Here is a 21,013-nt window from a genome sequence, read left to right as displayed (position 1 = left end):
TACTATTTATGAAGGATGACTAGCAGAATCATCTCACCTCAATATTCATTTCTGAAGTAATTAATAGAAATCCAGTCCAATGTGGCACTTTAAGAAAGGCTTGATAGGTACAATCTATTTATTTTATAACAACTCTTTCATGTTGAACGTTTTCCACAACCTCATAGACAAATTAATTTCCATGAAGCTTTCTCACATGACTTACATATACATTTCTTTTTGCTGGGCATTTGACATAGAAGGACGTAGGCCAATTGAAGTCTTTCTCATGCTGTTTACATTCAAGACGTTTTTATCAAGTGAGTCCTTTCATGCCTTCAGGAAGAACTGGGATGACAAAAGTCTTTCCCAAATTGTTTATGTCTACATGGTTTATCCTCTCCTGTGCATTTGTGCATATCCTCAAAAGTTTGCATGAGAAGTAAAGCCTGTCTCACTTTCCTGACATTCATGAGGCTTTCTCCCCACTGTGACTTCTTTCATGGACCCGAAGAGAACTGGAAGCAGTGAAGACTTTATTGCATATTTTACATTCACAGGGTTTCTCTGCAGTGTGAGTTCTTTCATGTATTTGAAGATAACTGGAAGAAGTGAATGCTTTACCGCATTTTTTACATTCAAATGGTTTCTCTCCAGTGTGAGTTCTTTCATGTTTTGAAAGAGAAGCGCGATAACTGAAGGCTTTACCACATATTTTACATTCAAAGGGTTTCTCTCCAGTGTGACTTCTTTCATGTATTTTAAGAGAACTGGAACAAGTGAATGTTTTACCACATTTTTGACATTTGTAGGGTTTCTCTCCAGTGTGAGTTCTTCCATGTCTTTGAAGATAACTGGAACAAGTGAATGCTTTACCGCATTTTTCACATTTGTAGGCTTTCTCTCCAGTGTGAGTTCTTTCATGTCTTTGATAATAACTAGAAAAAGTGAATGATATATTGCATTTTTTACATTCATAGGGTTTCTCTCCAGTATGAATTCTTCCATGTCTTTGAAGATAACGGGACAAAGTGAATGCTTTACCACATTTTTCACATTTGTAGGGTTTCCCTCCAGTGTGAGTTCTTTCATGTCTTTGAAGAGAACCGGAAGAAGAGAATGCTTTACTGCATTTCTTACATTCATAGGGTTTTTTGCCAGTATGGATTCTTTCATGTCTTTGAAGATAATTGGAACAAGTGAATGCTTTACTGCATTTCTTACATTCATAGGGTTTCTCTCCAGTATGAATTCGTCTATGTATTTGAAGATAACTGGAACAAGTGAATGCTTTACTGCATTTCTTACATTCATAGGGTTTCTCTCCAGTATGCATTCTTTCATGTATTTGAAGATAACTGGAATAAGTGAATGCTTTACTGCATTGTTCACATTTATAGCGTTTCTCTCCAGTATGAATTCTTTCATGGACTCGAAGAGAACTGGAATAAGTGAATGCTTTACTGCATTTTTCACATTTATAGGGTTTCTCTCCAGTATGAATTCTTTCATGGACTCGAAGAGAACTGGAATAAGTGAATGCTTTATTGCATTGTTTACATTCATAGGGTTTCTCTCCAGTATGAGTTCTTGCATGTGGTTGAAGTAAAGTGAGATAAGTGAAGGCTTTCCCACATTCCTTACATTTATATGGCTTCTCTCCATATGTTTGATAGTCATATGTTTTATGTTCAGTGTGACATCTAATGTGCGTTTTCTGCAATGAATGATGCGTGAAGACTCTTCCACATGCACTGCATCCCCATGGTTTAGCTCTTGTAGTTTTCTTGTTCAGACTGAGATTTGCAAGAAGGCTAATGTTTTCTCCACACTGACTACCCTCTTCACTGTCACAGAGTCTCCCTACCATATGCTTTCTGTACAAATGAGAAGCACATTGTTAGTGATTTCTCTATTGATGATTTTATATTTCTTATGTTTATTATGATTGATAGGGAATGTTTACATTTTCTTCCTTCTGTGAATTCTCTGAAATTAAATATACTGAATGTTCTGCAGGAGGACTTCCCCCTTGCTATTTTCCAAACGGTGATATTCATAGACAGGGTTCACTAATACTATTTCTAAGTGAAATATTTTGCAAAAAGTGAACCTGTACATCACATTTCAGAAAGCATACTTGGTGAAAATTTCTAAGAATAGCTAAACTGGAAGCAAAACAAAGCAATTGCTTTGTTTGCTCTTTAAAAAAACAATTTCTTAACATACAAGGATTCTCACATGAGACAGAGCTTTCTATTGTGTGACTCACCTTACTTTTCTCCCCTGTTCTCTGCACTGATCTTTAATATCATCATCTTCCCATGTTATTCCTGAAATGCAGACAAAGAACGTTTATTCCAAATATTAGACATTAAAGAAAAATTAGTAGATTCTAAGTATCTGATAATCTATGGCCATTTGTACTTTATATAGGAGCAACCTCCCCTTTCCACCTTCTATGTAACACTGTTTTTTCTTTTTGAGGAAGATCAGCCCTGAGCTAACATCTGCCATCAATCCTTCTCTTTTTGCTGAGTAAGACTGGCCCTGAGCTAACATCTGAGCGCGTCCTCCTCTACTTTGTAAGTGGAACACCTACCACAGCACGGTTTGCCAAGCAGTGCTATGTCTGCACCTGGGATCTGAACTGGCAAACCCTGGGCTGCTGAAGTGGAATGTGAGAACTTAACCACCATGCCACCAGGACAATCTCCTAGAACACTCTTGATGGGCAAGCAGCACTTGTTCTCTCATTGATGCAGTGAAGGAATGTCCTCGTTCTTACCTACTGAGGCCAGGTGCCTGAAGGTTTCCCACATCACATCTCTGTAGAGTCTCTTCTGTGAAGGATCCAGTAAAGCCCACTCCTCTGGGGTGAAGTTCACAGTCACGTCCTCAATGGCCACTGAGTCCTGAAAAACCGCAAATGTGTGTCGAGTAGGATACACGAGCCTGACAGCACTGGGGATCTATACACCAATTCTAGGAAGGTTACATGGGATTCCATTATCTTCAAACATTCATTCTATGTTGTGATCATCACAAACTTGCTTTTTTCTGTACAGAATGCTAATGCTCATCAATTTGACAATATTACAAACACATGGAAATATTTACACACTTTTACTGTGATGACATTACATCCTATTTCTAATAACAAGTTCCAGAACGTGTTGGGAAATGACAGAAATGCTAGACAAATAAAACAAATATTATCGTTTGTGGACCAATGATTCTTCGTAAGAGAAGTTCTTTCATCTTCCTCCATATTACCCACCGGTTACAGCACTCCATGAGGCAGAGGATGAAATCTACGTGATGTTTCAGTGAATAAAAACATAGTGAACAACTGGAAGCTTTTTGTTCTGGTCCCATCACCAAACTGAGAGAACAGGAGGCCTGTGAAAATCACACTTTGACCAAGCCCAGCTGCCCACACTGTCCTAAACTACTCCAGGCCATTACAGGTAATCAGATGCAGCTGGCTGAATGGAAATCCTCTTGTCATGAAACACTGCTTTTAACTTGTGTAGTATCTATCATAGACTCAGTTCTACCTTTCTCACTGTGGATGATTTGATGGGGCTGGAATTATTATGAACTGAGAGCTCAGGCACAAGGAAGAAGCCATGAAAACATACACCAGAAGATCACTATACTTATGGGCCTCAGAGCCACTTCTCACCATTTTTAGAACACACTCTGATAATAATGTGCCATAAGAGCTCATTCTGGTCACGTGTTAACAGTGTACCCTGAGCTTTGCTCCCCTTGAGGGGTAGGTTAAGAGCTGCAGATTGGGGCTGGCCCCCGTGGCCGAGTGGTTCAGTTTGTGCACTCCACCTCACACACGGCACCACACCTTAGGTGATGCTGAGGAAGCATCCAGCATAGCACAACCAGAGGCACTCACAACTACAATATACAACTATGTACTGGAGGGTTGGGGCAAAAAAGCAGGGAAAAAAAGAAGAAGATTGGCAACAGTTGTTAGCTCAGGTGCCCATCTTTAAAGAACACAAAAAATAGAGAGCTGCAGATTGCACAAGAGCTCCTTGAAGTCCACAATGGTTTGATGCTAAATTTGCCCATGATTATAAAATACATGAAGGATTTAACAGTGATTTCCTCCAAAACAATATAAAATTTCCTTTCTCCAACTTCAAGAGGAAGTGTTTCCCAACCAGCCACTCTAGATGGCCAGCCGACTTCTGATCCTGCGCCTAAGGAGCTTAGAAGTTGTCATTCTTGATCTCAAAGAAGAAAATGAACAAACTTGAGATGAACAACCTTTCTTAGATCCAAAGGAGCCTTGAAGTCATAGGGTAAACAGACGTCTCTGAACTTGGGAAAAATTTTTAAAAACGACATTTTGAAATATGCCCCACATGTTCTGTTCCTAATAAGGCCTGTAGTAAAAAAAAAAAAAAAAAAAAAAGAAAAAATCTATTTCCACAGAGTCCAATGCAAGGGCAAAAATAATAAAAAAAGAACCCAATTTCCATCAAGCCTAGGACAGCCTCTTTAAGGGGAGGTTGAAAATCCAGATAATGGAACACCTGAAGGAAAAGAAAGGCAGAGAGAGACAGAGGAAAACGTGAAGCAGTAATGACCAAAATACTGTAAAATTAATGACAGACAGCACACTGTCCATCCATGAAGCTCACGGAACACTAAACACAATAAAGTACCAAAGTGCACACCCAAGGGTATCACACTGAAACTAGAGAAAAATCATAGGCAGAGAATGTACTGAAGAATGCAAGAGAAGAAACACACCTTCGACAGAAAGAAACAAAGATTTGAGTTAAACTGGACATTTTCTCAAAAACCATGCAACAAGAACAGCAGAGACTGAGAGATTTAAAGTGCTGAAAATGAAACCCACTTTCCTAGAATTCGGTCAGGCAAAATTATCCTTCAGTACAAGGAAGAAATAAGGACTTTCTGAGACAAAATTTGAGGAAATTTGTCCCGAGTACACATACTTGGAATGAAATCGTTAGAAAGTTTACAAGAAATAATGCAAATGATAAAGGTAGGAGATCAGAAGATGAAAAATGAGGGGTCATATCTTTTTTGTTTCTTATAATTAACACAACACATGACATTTTGTTTAAACTAATGTCAGCAACAATGTATTTGGTAATGAGAAGCTTACGGAGAAGTGAAATATATGACAGCAGTGACAAGACACAGGGAAAGGAAATTGGGGACAGTGTGTTAAGAGGCACTTGCACACAGTGAAGTGGTACAGTGTCACCTGGCAGAGGGGGGTGTTAGTTGTAAATGTATGCAGAAACCTCAAGGGCAACCATGAAAATGTATTTTTTAAAAAGTGTGTAACTGATATGCTGAGAGAGGGGAAAAAAAGAACTACAGTAAATGCTCAAATTTAGCCAGAGAAGGTAGCAAAAAGACAAAAACAAGGGTAAAAATGGAGAAAGTAAAAATTTTTGGAAATATTAATCCAACTGAATCAATAACCACTTTAATCATCAACGGTGTCATTGTAACTGAAAGACACAGTAAGAGATTTCAAAATCTACCATTATGGGGGACGGCCACGTGGCTGAGTGGTTAACTTCATGCACTCTGCTTCGGTGGCCCAGGGTTCGGATCCTGGGCGCGGACACGGCACTGCACATCAGTCCATGTTGAGGCAGAGTCCCAGGTACAACTACAAGGACCACAACTAAAATATACAACTGCATACTGGAGGGATTTGGGGAGAAAAAGCAGGAAAAATAAAAAGAAAAGATTGGCAACATTTGTTAGCTCAGGTGCCAATCTTTAAAAGCAAAACAACCAAAACCATTATATGTTGTCTACAAGAAACCCACTCTAAGTATAAAGTCAGAGACAGATGAGGGTAAAGGGACAGAGAAAAACAGACCATGCCAACACGAATCCAAAGGAAGCGGCCAGAGGAATAGACATCATAGACAATACGGATTTAAAACTGAGGAAGATGCAGAGATAGAGGGGCAGTAGGTACTGATAAAGGGGTCTATTCTCTGAGAAGGCACAGCAACGCTGCCTGTGTACCTGCCTAACAACAGAGGGGCAACATACCTCAGGGAGGAACTGACCGAATGCAGGAGAGATAGACAAATCCAGTACCATAGCTGTAGAAGTCAACACCCCCTCATCAGGAATTAGACATTTCAGTAGGCAGGAAGTGAGGAAGGACAGACGTGCAATGAACAGCACTGCGAAACTGCTGGGTTTCACTGTAATCTGCGGAATACTTCACAGAACAGCAGAATATACATTCTTCTCAGGTTCACATGGAGCATTCACCAAAACAAACCACACCCTGGGACATAAAGCACACCTTAACAAACTTGAAAGAACAGAAACCATACAAAATAGGCTCTCACACCACATAGGCATTCCTCTAGGAGGCAATACCAGCAAAAGTTGAAAACTCCATCATACGTGGTGATTCAAAAATACATTTCTAAATACTACAGAGTAGCAAACTACAAGTCTCAAGAAAAAGGAAAATTTATTTTGAGTTAAAAAAATGAAAACACAACACAGCAAATGTTCTTGGATGTAGCGAAAGCAGTATCCAGGGGGAAATTTATGCCATCAAACAAATACACTGGAAAAATCAAAGATCACTAATCACTAATACAAGAATGTACCTTAGCAAAGAATAAAAAGAAGAGCAAGTTAAACCCAAACCAAGCACAATAAAAGAAATGATAAGAGTTAGAGGGGCCGGCCAAGTGGCGCAGTGGTTAAGTTTGCATGTTATGCTTCCCGGTGGCCCAGGGTTCACTGGTTGGGATCCCGGGTGCCATGCTGTGGTAGGCGTCCCATGCACAAAGTAGAGGACGATTGGCACAGATGTCAGCTCAGGACCAGTGTTCCTCAGCAAAAAGAGGAGGATTGGCAGTAGTTAGCTCAGTGCTCATCTTCCTCAAAGAAAAAAAAATTAGTAAGGAAATGAACGTCATTGTGGGAAATCAGTGGAGAAAGTTAAAAGAAAAAAGCTGTTTGTTTCACAAGACCAATAAAATTGAGAAATATCTAGTCAAGATAACAAAGAGAAGAGGGAAGACAGAAATTACTAATATCAGAAAGGAAAGGAGGGGAAATGAATATAAAATAAGATTTGAGACAATGCAACATCCATTTATGATAAACTAGTAATAGAGGGGAACCTCCACTTCTTGAGAAAGAACATCTTCACAAATCCTGTAGCTAAATTCATGGTGCTTGTTCCATATGATATGACCGTCTCTATTCAACAACTCGAAGAACTCACAATGACAGAAACGACTCCTGGGATTAATGAGAGCACAGCAAGCTTGTAGGATGTGTGAGTCCACTGCTTTCCTTCTAGAACCACACGAATAGAGTCAACTGAGCTCTGACAAAGAAGGAAAGGAGATTCCAATGAAAAAGAAGGCATTTTAAACCAACAGTGGGAGAAATGATGGATATCCACTCGCAAATACACACACACAAAACATGTGTAGACACAGACCTCACAGTTTTCATGAAAATTAAGTCAAAACACATCACAAACCTAAATGTAAATTGCCAAAAGAATAAACTCCTCCAAGAGAACACAGAAGAAAATCTGGATGACCTTGTGTCTGCTGATGAATTTTCATACAGAAAACCAAAAGGCAAGGTCCATAAAAGAAAACCAGAAATTTTACTTAATTAAAACGAAAAACTACTCCTCTGAGAAAGACGGTGTAAAGAGAAGATCAACATAATTCACAGAAAGAGAAAATCTCTGTAAAACACTGTTGGATAAATGACGGCTATCTGAAATATGCAAAGAACTCTTAAACCTTAATAGAGGAAAAACATGCAATTAAAAAATGGGCAAAAGATCTGCAGACAGCTCACTGAAGGAGAGATCACTGCAGACGGCTCACTGTAGACCTATTAGTGTACATACATACAAGTGTGACTCTGAGTTCTATTTGGGGTATCTCTGAGTCAAGAGATTTCCAGAGTTCTAGATGGCAAATAAGCAAAATGAAACATGCTCCTCATCAAATGTCATTAGGAAACTGCACAAGAACAATGGGGTATCACTAAACACTTATTAAATGGGTAAAAGTCAAAATATTCAGAACAGCATATATCGGTGAAGATGCAAAGCCACAGGGAATCCTAGTTCATCGCGGGTGGAAACAGGATTTGGAACACCCACTCTGGAAGACAGGAACCTCCTTTCAGAATAAAATACACTGTCACTACATAGAGTAAGAGTCAGCAATCACGCTCCGTGGTATTTTTCCAAATAAGCTGAAACCTTATGTTCACACAAAACCTACATAAGAATGTGTTTTGTGGGTTAGTTTGTTTCTTTGTTTTCAGGAAGATTAGCCCTGAGCTAAGAAATGCTAATCCTCCTCTTTTTGCTGAGGAAGACTGGCCCTGAGCTAACATCCCTCCCCATCTTCCTCTACTTAAAGCTATGTAGCGTATGATCCCAAGTATATGACATTCCGGAAAAGACAAAAGTATGAGCCAGTAGAAGGATCTTTATTTGTGAAGGATTTGGAGGTTGGAGGGAGGTATGAGTCAATAGGTGGAGCACAGGGGAGTTTCAGGAAAGTGAAACTACACTCCATGATACAGAAATGATGGGTCCACATCAGTACACATTTGCGAAAACCCACACAGTGTGTAACACAGAGTTAATGCTAATGTGCACCGTGCACTGTAATGCGTCCACATGGGCCTGGAAATTGTAAGAAGTGTGCCACAGTGATACCAAATGTGAAAAAGAGTGCAAACTGTGTGGATGCAGAGAGAAGGGTTATGTGGAAACTGTCAATTCTAATCAATTTTTCTGTAAACTTAAAACCTCTCTTTTTAGAAAATGATGAAGACAGACTCATGACAATTCACCCCTTTTTTACTGAAACAAGACAGCTCTTACTCAACTGACTTCAACTTATTCTTTTTTCAAGATTGGCCCTGAGCTAACATCTGTTGCCAATCTGCTTTTCTTCTTCTTCTTCTTCTTCTCCCAAAAGCCCCCAATACATGGTTGTATATTCTAGTCGTAGGTCCTTCTAGTTGTGCCATGACTTCAACTGATCTCAGGAAGCCAGTCTGTGCTCTAGGAGCCTGAGACCCACAGGGGAGGGGAAACTTCCATCGGATGCCTTGCTGGGGAGGACAACACTGGATCCTCTGAGAAGTGCCATGGTCACTATCAGTAGTGGCAGAACACCAAGGTGGATGACGAGTGTCCTGGTGTTGTAGACTTATTAGTGTACATACAAGTGTGACTCTGACTTCTGTTTTGGGGATCTCTGAGTCAAGAGGTTTCCAGAGTTCTTTTCCCACAAAGGGGCAAGACAACTGGTTGCTTTATAGAGTTCAAGTGCCTGGGCTTAAGTTGGGTCGAACCAATCCCTTTGCTCTGACAAAGTCAGACTGGGGTGTTGTCACTATAACCCAGCGGGTCGGGATCTTTGTTACATCAGACTCTCTGTTGCAGCGGCAGAGTGACTTAGGGGCCCCGGGGAGCCCTCTGGAATCTTGCTTCCTACTGGCTGCAATTTCCTGGCCCTTCTTTCTCTCTGAAATAATTGCTCTTCAAGGACTGACCATCGGATGGGCTCAGCTCAGTGACAGGGTATAATCATTCTCATAACCGCAGACTCCCCCTAATGTCAAGGCGACTCCAGCCTCAGTCTCCCCTTCACTCTCAACACACAAACACATGCCACCCAAGACACTGACAGAAGATCACATTAAGGAGGGCCTGATTCCCAGACTCCTGCTCTCAGAGGACAAGAATTCTCAAAACTGCCAACCTGAAGTTCTCCACAGTAACAACCCACACTTGGTGGGGTCAACAGTGCAACACAGGGCAGCACAGGGCCCAGGAGGAGCTGCCCAGCAAGCAGCAGCCCACAGTGCAGGAGCCTCCAGGCTTTCTCATCAGCCTGTCCAGGGAAGAAGGCCCAGGGGAAAGGGAGGGCGAGGCTTAAGTGTTCAGTCATCAAACATCATCAGCATCAAACCCTCCCATTCATTACAAGAACAAACTTGGGGGACAAAAATAGGTATTCGCCCTGGCTTGTTTTTATACAAAGAAACACTAACAGCATGGTGAAGCAGTGAGCAAAACTGGTCATGTAGGGAGGCTGGAGTCAGAGCAGAGGAGTGGGACAGGACTGCAGGCAGGGAGTCACCTTCAGGCAGTTTCCTCTCTTATGAATTTTTTAAGCCTTCCCACACACTATTTATCTAAAATAAGAGGAGACACAGGCTGGCCCAGTGCTACAGTGCTCTGCTTCAGAGGCCTGGGCTTCACCAGTTTGGATCCTGGTCATGGACGTACACATCTCTTACCACGCCAGGCTGAGGCAGGCATCCCACATATAAAATACAGGAAGATGGGCACAGATCCTACCTCAGGGCGCATCTTGCTCAAAAACATAAAATAACATAAGGAGAGATCTATATACGCCATATTTTCCTATGTTTGATCACCATTTTTAAATAACTTTTAGTTTTAACATTTCTACATAGGAAACCATTCCAAGATTTAATCCTTTAAACACTAATAGACATACAACTGTAAACCATAAGAAATTTGCCAATCTCTTTCTAACAAAAAAGACAAGGGGGATTTTTGTTTCTGCCTCCACTATATTTACCCCGGGAATATTTTTAGGAAGGAGTAGCATATTATAATACCTTAGAGGTTTGCAATGAAGCCCTGAGTGAACTAGGAATTCCAAGATTTACACAAGCTTCCACCTGGTTCCTCAGATCAATGAAAATAGAAATTCAACTGCCTTTTCCCTACACCTATTAAAACAGAATTCAGGGCTGGCCAGGTGGCATAGTGCTTACGTTCACTTTGCTCTGCTTCGGTGCCCTGGGATTCGTATGTTTGGATCCCAGGTGTGGCCCTACCACTGTTCATCAAGCCATGCTCTGACAGCATCCCACATAAAATGGAGGTAGATGGGCACAGACGGTAGCTGAGCAACAACGTTCCTCTCACACACACACACAAACAAGAAAATAAATGTAATTCATTTGCCTTAGGAATATTACACCCTTTTAAATGTCACAGTTCTCTAGGAACAAGGACACACAGAACTGACCTAAACATGGAAAACGCACCTGAGAACTGAAATACACCCATCTCACATCTGGAGGTTCTCTTGTCTAAATGGAAATAAATTGTTTCCACAAATTTCTTGCCTTGCTCACACCGTATCTCTGAAATTACATTTTTAAACCTCAAGTGCAAACAGAGACTAGAATCAGAGGATTGTAATCTTCAACTGATCAAGGAACCCGAGGTCATAAACAGGAATATTCCAATCAGCTCATAGAAGCAGCCTGCTGGCCGGCAGTTCAGAAGGAAACCCACACTCAGAAAGGGACGATATTCCCAGACTTGAGGAGTACACTCACCCAGTGGAGACAGATCCCCTGGAGAGGGTCAGTCCATGGAGAAGGAGGGTGGGAAGCCCTGAGCAGCCACAGGAATGAACTCTGGGAGCCCCACACACCCTCCCTCTCCTGTGAGCATGGAGGCACTGCCTCCCCCAGGCTCCCATCTTCACAAGTGAGGAAACTTTCAGCCAGATTCAGTTTAAGCTTCTGACCCACATGACCTCCAAATTCATGAATCTTATGTACACAGGATGGAACACCTGACCTTCAGAGACACTCTCATTGTGCACAGATTACACTCTCAGTGCACGTACAGTGTGGGTGCAAAGCGCAAACGATGTCTAAAATGTCCAGCCCTAAGGAACCACAACGACAACCTCAGAAAGGGCATCACTCCCCACCCTATGAGCACGTGTACCCCCAGCTGTCCAGGGCTCTGCAGCTCCTCTCAGGATAAAGGCTCCTTCCATGGGGGTGTGAGCAGTAGGACACCTGCGGGGGAGGCCCCCCAGGAAGGACAACTGGGCCTTCAAGGCCTTACCTCTGCAGGCTCAAGGGGCCTTAGCTTGGGTCTTGGACTGGGGGACTCTGCTCCCCACTGGAGATGCTCTGGAACATCACTGTTATTTTAAATCACACAAACCCAGTGTTGGAATAATCCAGCAATATCACTTAAACGCAGTCCTACCACAGAAAATAAGGGAAAATATTATACGGTATTTCTACCACTTCAACTACAAAAGCACAAATGTCTATTCCTTTAAGAAAAAATGTGAGTTGCTACTTTTACTGAGCGAGGGCTCACCACCTGATGCACACAGAAGCTGAGACCACAGCACACCAGGCTTTGAAAGAAGAAACAGTTGAAGGTGCCATCGAGTGGCCAGGAGACAGGACAGGCTCTCAACTCCGTCTCCCTCATCCAAAGCGTGGGCTGAGGCTTAAGGGAGCAGGGAGGGCCGGCTGGGATGCAAAGACCTGGCAGGGTGAGGCCTGACTGGCAGATCAAAACTTTCTCTTCTGCACAGGCTCCTGGCTGGCGGCCTCCTATGACAAAGAGTTCTAACGTCCTGTTGTTAAGATGGGGTTAGCGATGTGAGGTCAGCAGGAAAAGCACAGTGAACAAGGGGCAAGTTGTCCTGCAGATTTAACTCCTTGCCTTCTCCACTGGTAAGAGTTTCCAGAGATTTAGAGTCATCCTGCCCTTCCTGGCACACAGAGGGAGGCACCCTTACAAAGGGACATTTCTCTTAGAATGTAAATTTCCCTTACAAAAGGGTAACTTCTACTAGGTTTTCAGAGCTTTGCCTGTGGCTGCTGATTTTTAATAATCATCTGCTCAAAATAGGTCTCATTCCAAAGACACATGAATCCAGCTGACAACTCCATTCCTGGTCCTGTGGTACTGCTGGGTGTTTATCCCGGGAACTTGAAAAGACAAATGCATCAAGATACCTGCACCCCATGTTCACTGCTGCATTATTCACTGTGGCCGGGACTTTGAGGTGACCTAGATGCCCATCGAGGGACGAACGGATAAGGAAGACGTGGTATGTGTACACAGTGGAGTGCTGCTCTGCCATGAGAAATGAAGGGACAACATGGATGTACCTTCAGGGTGGGAGTTAGAGGGGCAGGGTCAAGTGCCATATGATCTCACTCACAAGGAGAAGACGAAAACAACAAACACACACATGGCAACAGAGATTGGATTGGTGGTTGCTGGGTAGGGGGTGAGGGGAGTGACTGGGCACACGTGTGGTGATGGATTATAATTAGTCTTTGGGGGGTGAACATGATGTAATCCACACAGAATGCAAAATATATTACGATATACACAGGAAAAAATAAACTGAAATATATATGGAAAAATAAATTTGAAACAATTTTAAAAACACTAATAAAACCATAAACATTAGAAAAAATTACAAAACTCCCCCTTTTTTATTTTAACGATTGCCACCTAGGCTAAGAACTGTTGCCAATTGTGTCTTTTTTCTGCTCTTTCTCCCCAAGTATGCCCAGTACATAGTTGTTTATTTTCAGTTGTGGGTCCATCTAGTTGTGGCATGTGGGATGCCACCTCAGCATGGCATGATGAGCGGTGCCATGTCCTCATCCAGGATCTGAACCTGCAAAACCCTGGGCCGCAGAAGCAGAGCACGTGAACTCAACCACTCGGCCACGGGGCCAGCCCCACAAAACTCTTTCTACGTAAAAGGACAAGGGCATTATCGTTTGTCCCTCAACTATATGTCACACTGGGGATATTTTCAGGAACGAGTAGCGTATTATAACACATTGGGGTGTACAATTAAGCCCTGTGATGAACTAGGAATTCCAAAGATTTACATAAGCTTTGACCTGTTTCCTCCTATCAATGAAAATAGAAATTCAAGGGCTTTTCCTTCACCTCCATTAAAGTAGGAATTCATCTGCCAGGCTTTACAGAGTTCACGGACCTCCCCACCTTCCAAGGACACTGGGCCTGGGCCCTACACGAACAAATGTGGCTGGGCTCGGGGCCAAAGGTGGCCACTTCAGCCCTGACTCTAAGGCACAAGTTATAAAGAATATGTCATGCGCCATGTTCCTTGTCTTGGCTGGTCTCTCCGATGGGCACCTGATGGGACTTTAGAAACATCCCATCCATGGGAACAAGAAGAAATGACTCAAAATATCCAAATGTCTGAAACCGGAGTCGGAACCCAGAGAAACCCAGGCAGAGAATGATTGGGAGTCTCAGCGAGAAAGGACACTTTGCCTCAGACCCGGACAGTTGGCATCCCACCCGCTGGACAAACTGTCGGGACTTCCCGGCTAACTGTCGTGTGGATGGTGTGAGTATCGGTTTGTTGTTCCCCTGTATCCTTGCTCCTCATCCCCTTTCCCTTTATCAATAAACTCTGATTGCTTAAACAACCAAGTAGCCTGGGTACTGCCCGTCATTCCTTGCCCTTTGCGGCTGCAGGCAACACTGAGGAATAGTATAGACTGTTTTTTTTAAGGAAGATTAGCCCTGAGCTAACTGCTGCCAATCCTCCTCTTTTTGCTGAAGAAGGCTGGCCCTGAGCGAACATCCGTGCCCATCTTCCTCTACTTTATACGTGGGACGCCTACCACAGCATGGCTTGACAAGCAGTGACATGTCCGCACCCAACATCCGAACTTGTGAACCCCGGGCTGCCGAAGCACAAGGTGCGCACTTAACCGCTGCGCCACCAGGCCGGCCCTGGATTAGTATAGACTTTTTTGGGGGGAGTTCATAACAGTTTACAGCAAGGTGAGATTTCAGTTGTACATGATTTCTTGACTGTCACCACATAAGTGCTCCCTTTTGCCCCCAGTGCCTCCCCTACCCCCCTCCCCTGGTAACCACTGAACTGTTTTCTTTGTCTCAGTACACGTTTATATTCCACATGTGAGTGAAATCATCTGGTGTTTGTCTTTCTCAGACTGCCTTCTTTCGCTCTGCATGACTCCCTCCAGGTCCTTCCATGTTCCTGCTGTAGACACTTTTAAATGTCTTCGAGGGACACGGACACACAAAAACTGACCTAAAACTGGAACAAGCACCTGAGAACTTAAGTAAACCCATCTCACATCTGGAGGTTCTCGAGCCTCAAGGGAACAAAAATTCTATTCGCCTCTTCAATTTTCTCACCTTACTCAGATCATCTCTATGAACTGACATTTTAAAACCCCAGGTGTGAAAGGAAACCAGAATCAGAGGGCTGCAATCTTCACCTTCTACAGGAATCCAAGGACAGAAACAAGAATAAATGAATCAGCTCACAGGAACTGCCTGTTTGCCTACAGTTCAGAAGGAAAACACACTCAGAAAGTGACTACATCCCAAATTGAGGGTCGAAACACTCCCAGTTGAGATGTAAGCCCTGTCACCTGCAGACTCGGGGCCCCAGACTCCAGAAGTGTCCACAGGGAGGCTGGGTCCTGCTGTGGCCAGTGCCAACCAGTCCCTCCTCCCCGTCTCCTCACCCCAGGGCAGCACACTCATCATTTCTGGGTCTCCTCGGTCTCCCTGAGTCCTTCTCATGGCTCCTATGGCCAGCGCAGCTCACAGCAGGACAGACAGGGTGGCAGAGCCACCAGGGACCATTCAAGGCACGTGACAATCTACCCCAAGCACGATAGGAACAAGAAAGAAGCTCCAAGTGGATACACTGCATCACCCCACCCACCTGCCCCAGGGGCTCCCCTGATTGGACAGTCAGGAAGGCCCCACCCTCTCATGGATGAGTGACAGTGTGGGGGAGGCTGCATGGCTCCAAGGAACCCGCCTAGGCTGCTGGCTGGAGCCTGACTCACTGGCACATTTGCATTTACACACAACTTTTTCCTGCCGTGGGGCCGCCTCTACTCTCTTCATCCAGCTCTTTATGAACACAGGGGCACAGGTGTGCACAGAGAATTCCTGACTGAGTTTCCAAAGGGAGCAATAAGGCTAACCCACGGGGGTGGCCCAGGCCAGGCCACAGTGAAACAAGAGGGTTTTATGTGCTTTAGGGGTCAAGGGCTTGGGGTAATGCTTCAAGGCCAATCATGGAATTATGCCCCTGGTATAGAATCGGAGACATTTAAATAGGACTTCACCATTTGTCACAAAGAGCCAGGCTCCAGTTTAATCTTTGAATCTTGCTAGTGGAGCCCTCCACGCACACCTTCCCCATCCCCACTCATTTGGTGCTTAAGATAAGGAATCCCAGAGCACTTGGCTCTGGTGCGCAGTTGGAATCCCACAGCCCTACCCTAGGTACAGGGACTCTTCAGTCTTGTAACTCTGGGCCACTTGGACCAGTGTGAAATGACCCATCTCTTATCAACACAGTGATCAAGAGCTGGTTTTCAGAAAACTACAAAGCATGACGCCAGAGCACGTGCAGAAGAAATCTTGACCTGAAATGACACCAGAACCCACCACTGTCCTCCCCATGGAACTAAAGGAGGGGGACACGACCAGGACTGGAAAGTCACACCCTCATCAGAGGTGAGGGGTCCATCGTGCAGGAAGATCTGCTGTTGAAACCCATCCACACCTTGCCCTAACTGCTTAAAACCTCGTCATGTTTCAAACCTACCATAAATGCTAAATGCCTCCAATGCACACCTGCCCCGGCAGCATTTCCACAGGCCAGCCTGTTCCCTCAACCTCTGAAATTTTCCCCAAATCCTGAATAGGCAATGCAGATCTGACAGCATGTGCCTCCTGTCTCCTCACAGACTGATGGAGGATAACCTGTTTTCTTGCCCAAAAGGCGGATGCGGGAATAATTGGCTTTTTATGTGCATCGGTTGGGAGAACCGCATCTTTCTCTGGTAACAGTCTAACCACAGGGTGTGACACACGGTCATTAAAGTCAGGTGTACATTTTACACTAGGAGGAAATTTACTTTAGATCAGTCTTTTACCCAACTCCCTAGAGACCTCCCAAATGTTAACCACTATGCCTAAGGGAATTGATTCCTATTTTCACTGTCATAAGGAAAACAATAAATCCTCATGTAAATGTGGGATGCATCTAGAAACTCTTCCACTGCCCCCAGCTTTACTGAGATATAACTCACTAATAAAATTGTCTATATTTAAAGATAAAATCATGATGATTTGATATACAATTTGTAGACCTGAAATTTGCTAAGTCAGAGGCTTCAGTGTTCTCAACACACACACATGTAGGTACCCAGAGTTGGCAATGATGGATCATATGGTAATTTTAGGTTGTATATTTGAGGAATCCCAGACCTTTTCCCACATTAACTACACCATGTTGTATTCTTACCACCCATGTATGAAAGCTCACATTTCTAAATATATCCCCAAGAAAATTTGTTATCATCTTCCTTCTGGATTGTGGCTATCCTAGTGGTTGTGAAGCCTTATCTAACTGGGGTTCTCATTTACATTTCCTTGATGACTAACAATGTCCAGCATATTTTCATATGCTCTCGACCACGTGTCCATCTTCTTTGGAAAAGAACATACTGAGATCCTTTGACACATTTAAATAGAGTTATTTGACTTTTTAAAACTAAGTTTCAAGACGTATTTAGATGTTTTTCGTACCAGTGCCTTATGAGATACATGGTTTCCAACATTTTCTTCCATTCTGTGGGTTTTGTTTTCACTCTGTTGCCTTAAAACTTTTACTTTAAATTGTGGTAATATACAGATACCATGAAACGTATATTTCCACCATTTTGGAAGTGTATAGATCAGTTGTAGCACATGTCAGAATCTGCTGGATGGCAGTGCATAACCGGGCAATGCCTCTTACATTATGTAACTGCGCCCCTAACTTTCACAAGGAAGACGTCCCACTGGTTGACGCCCCTGAATTTACATCACTGAGTCAGCAAGGACCTAGCAGAAGGCACTCAGGACTTCCGAGTCACTTCCTTTCACAGGGCCATCCCTCCCTCATTAGGAGGAAAGGTAAATGAGAACATGATCAGAAAACCTCTCCTCAGCTCTTGAAGACATTGCAAACCCATTGCTAAGACAAGAGCTGCCCAACAAAGATCCTTAGACTCTCTGGCCACAGTTGGCCTTGGCACCAGGACAGCCCTTGGTTCTCTCTTAGCTGAGCAGGGAGGCATCTGTGCTGTGGCCACCACCACCTGCTGCTCCTGAATGAACACTTGTGGGGAAGGTGAAACTCAAAGACACAGGATCACTGAGCAAGCAAACAGCTTAATTAGAAGGTGACTCCTTCCACGGGGTCTTTCTTTGATTTACTGATTGTGATTGGTTTGGTCTTGGGGACCATGGCTCCAAAGCACACCGCCGATGTTCAGAGCTCCCCTGCCTACTGGAATCAGCATGGACTCCCCGGCGCACTGTGTTCTCTCTGACGGGTGAAGCGCATGTTTGCAGCTGCTAACCATCGAGCGGTGCTCTCCCTGCACTGGAACCTCAGAAAAGACCAGAGATGACCACCCTACAGATTGCGAACCTGCAGCCTTTCACAGGATAAAGGCTGTAAACCTGCGGGTCACAGGGGTTAAGCAAAAACACCATGACCTCTGGCTATGACCCAAGGGAAGAGCAAAACCTGAGAGAATGTCACAGCAGTAGCTGAGAGGGGCACGAGTGCCTTAAATTTGATCACATCTCTGTTAAGCTGCGAGTCTAATCAACGAGGGGAAATTGTAAAAAGGAAAACCACGAGCCCACGAGGGAGTCATCTTGCTACTCCCACATCACCCAACCAGGGCCAAATCCCTCACCTAAGCGAAGCTTCAGCCTTTCCCAGGGATCTAATAAGACCCTCCTATCCCAAAAAGAAGGTAACCTGGCCTAAAATATTCCGATTTTATGTTTACGACTTCGTTTTCTTGATTTTACATGGTTTCCCTTTTCTGTACCGTTTCGAGCTCCTCTCTCTTGCTGGATGGGATGCTGCTCACCTCACAAAATGCTCAATAAAGCCAATGAGACCTTTAAAATTTACTGTCAATTTCTGTTATTCAAGAGTATGAAAAATAAAATGGTTCATGCACTCTGTTTTTCATGGATTGTTTCTTTTGAGTATCAGGTTTCAAAAATTCAGCCTGAGACCTCAAAGTGTGTCTGAAGGCTGACATCCAGCATGTCTTCTGGGACTGGCATCTCATTTCCCCATGCCATGTACACATAATGGAATTCATTTCTTCTAAGTCTTTTCAGTATTTATGCAAAAGATGCAATTACAGTACTTATTTTCTCTCCCCTTTGATGTGAAAAAGTCAAGTGGCTTACATGGTGAAATGTGCTTTGCTTTTTTGTTCATGTCTAATACATCCCGCACCTAGGTCATGTCAATGTGGTGTGCCACCAGCACACGTGATGGAGAACACTGCAGAGCTGCTGCTGCTGTCCCTAACCAGGCCGTCCCTGATCAAAGAGGGGACCCAGTGCTCAGCGGGCTCAGTCAAACTCCAGGCAATCAGGCTAGAAGATGCCAACAGTCTGCCTCATCTTCACAGTTTTACAGGCTTTTTGTCAGTGCCAATGGTCGAGCTGCCTGGTCACAACAACATCAACTCGTTATTCGAGGCAACCCTTTGGAAGAAAGACTGTGTGATAATCTTTCATAGTTCCTCAAATACAAAAGAAGGTCACACGGGTCTCTGGACGGACTGAACATCAAACCATGGAGCCTCACCTCAACCCTCCGGCTGAGAAATTAGTTGTTATTTCTGAGACACACACTCACACCTCACTTGAAATCAGAGGCAGAGAAAACAACCAGGGGTCGGGGGGGCGGGTTTGGAGGCTCAACTCAATGAGGTGCCCCCATGCTCCCAGGGGAGGATAAGGATGGCTTATTTGAATAATTCCCTGGACAGACATGGTAATGAGACCCACTATGCTACAGACTGATAAGACTGTAATAGTATTCTGAGAAAGTATATTGCTATACTATACACGATAAAAACTATTCTATGCTAGTTATATGGAATATATTCTACTTATATATAATAGATACTGATTATGTATAACAATATACTATATGCCACCTATACTATATACAGATAATGTACTGAATATACCACTTGTGGAAATACATACACACTGTATTCTACATTCTCCCTATATATACACACATACACACACAGATACACACTATATGCAGCCTTAGAAAAGTTTATACAATACTACATTATACTACAGTATACAGATACTTCTTTTAATATAGATGAAAAAAGCCTACCAAAACACTAATACATTGATTCCAGCAATATTTCAAAGGACCTAAAACCATGACCATGTAGAATTTAACCAAGGAAAGAAATGGTTTTGCCTCTGAAAACGAATTAACACAAAAAAACCATTAATGGGGGCTGGCCCCGTGGCCGAGTGGTTAAGTTCGCGCCCTCCACTGCAGGCGGCCCAGTGTTTCGTTGGTTCGAATCCTGGGCGCGGACATGGCACTGCTCATCAAACCACGCTGAGGCAGCGTTCCACATGTCACAACTAGAAGGACCCACAACGAAGAATATACAACTATGTACAGGGGAGCTTTGGGGAGAAAAAGGAAAAAAGAAATAAAAAGAAATCAGGTACAACTGAAATCTCATCTTGCTGTAAACTGTTACGAAGTCCAAAAAAAAAAAGTCTACACTATTCCAGGGCCGGCCTGGTGGCGCAGCAGTTAAGTGCGCACCTTGTGATTTGGCGGCCCGGGGTTCACAAGTTCGGATCCCGGGTGCGGAGATGTCACCGCTTGTCAAGCCATGCTGTGGTAGGCGTCCCACTTATAAAGTAGAGGAAGATGGGTACGGATGTTCGCTCAGGGCCAGCCTTCTTCAGCAAAAAGAGGAGGATTGGCAGCAGTTAGCTCAGGGCTAATCTTCCATGCTGAGGCGGTGTCCCACATGCCACAACTAGGACCCACAACGAAGAATATACAACTATGTACTGGGGGGCTTTGGGGAGAAAAAGTAAAAAAAAATAAAAACAATCGTTAAAAAGAAAAAAAAGAAACCATTAATGGAATCAACGTCAAAAACTATAGGATCATCTCAACAGATACAAACAAGCCTGAGACCAAGTTCAACAGCCCTTCGAGGAAAACACTCAGGAAACTAGGAGAACCTCCCTCAGTAAACTCCCTCACCC

At 43.6% G+C, this 21,013-nt stretch overlaps 1 protein-coding gene across 3 annotated transcripts in view; it reads right to left on the bottom strand.

The window, feature by feature from the left end:
• Positions 1–21,013, bottom strand: part of LOC106839995 (zinc finger protein 709-like) — a 76,567-nt gene that overhangs the window by 48,063 nt on the left and 7,491 nt on the right. The window contains exons 2-4 of one of the 3 annotated variants that reach the window (XR_011496177.1): positions 2,768–2,894; positions 2,252–2,312; positions 206–1,856 (exon numbers count right to left, since the gene is read on the bottom strand). Coding sequence is in view for 2 of the 3 variants with exons in the window: in XM_070492111.1 (XP_070348212.1) it covers positions 484–1,856; positions 2,252–2,312; positions 2,768–2,894 (1,561 nt within the window). In the remaining variant the exon portion in view is untranslated. Of the gene's footprint in view, positions 1–37; positions 1,857–2,251; positions 2,313–2,767; positions 2,895–21,013 lie in introns of those variants that run through there. The other 2 variants (XM_070492111.1, XM_070492110.1) reach the window with 2 other exon arrangements.

The sequence above is a fragment of the Equus asinus genome, chromosome 20, assembly GCF_041296235.1.
Source record: "Equus asinus isolate D_3611 breed Donkey chromosome 20, EquAss-T2T_v2, whole genome shotgun sequence".
Lineage (NCBI taxonomy): Eukaryota > Metazoa > Chordata > Mammalia > Perissodactyla > Equidae > Equus > Equus asinus.
Note: the sequence above shows the minus strand (reverse complement) of the source record. Positions and strands in the feature narration are given on the sequence as shown.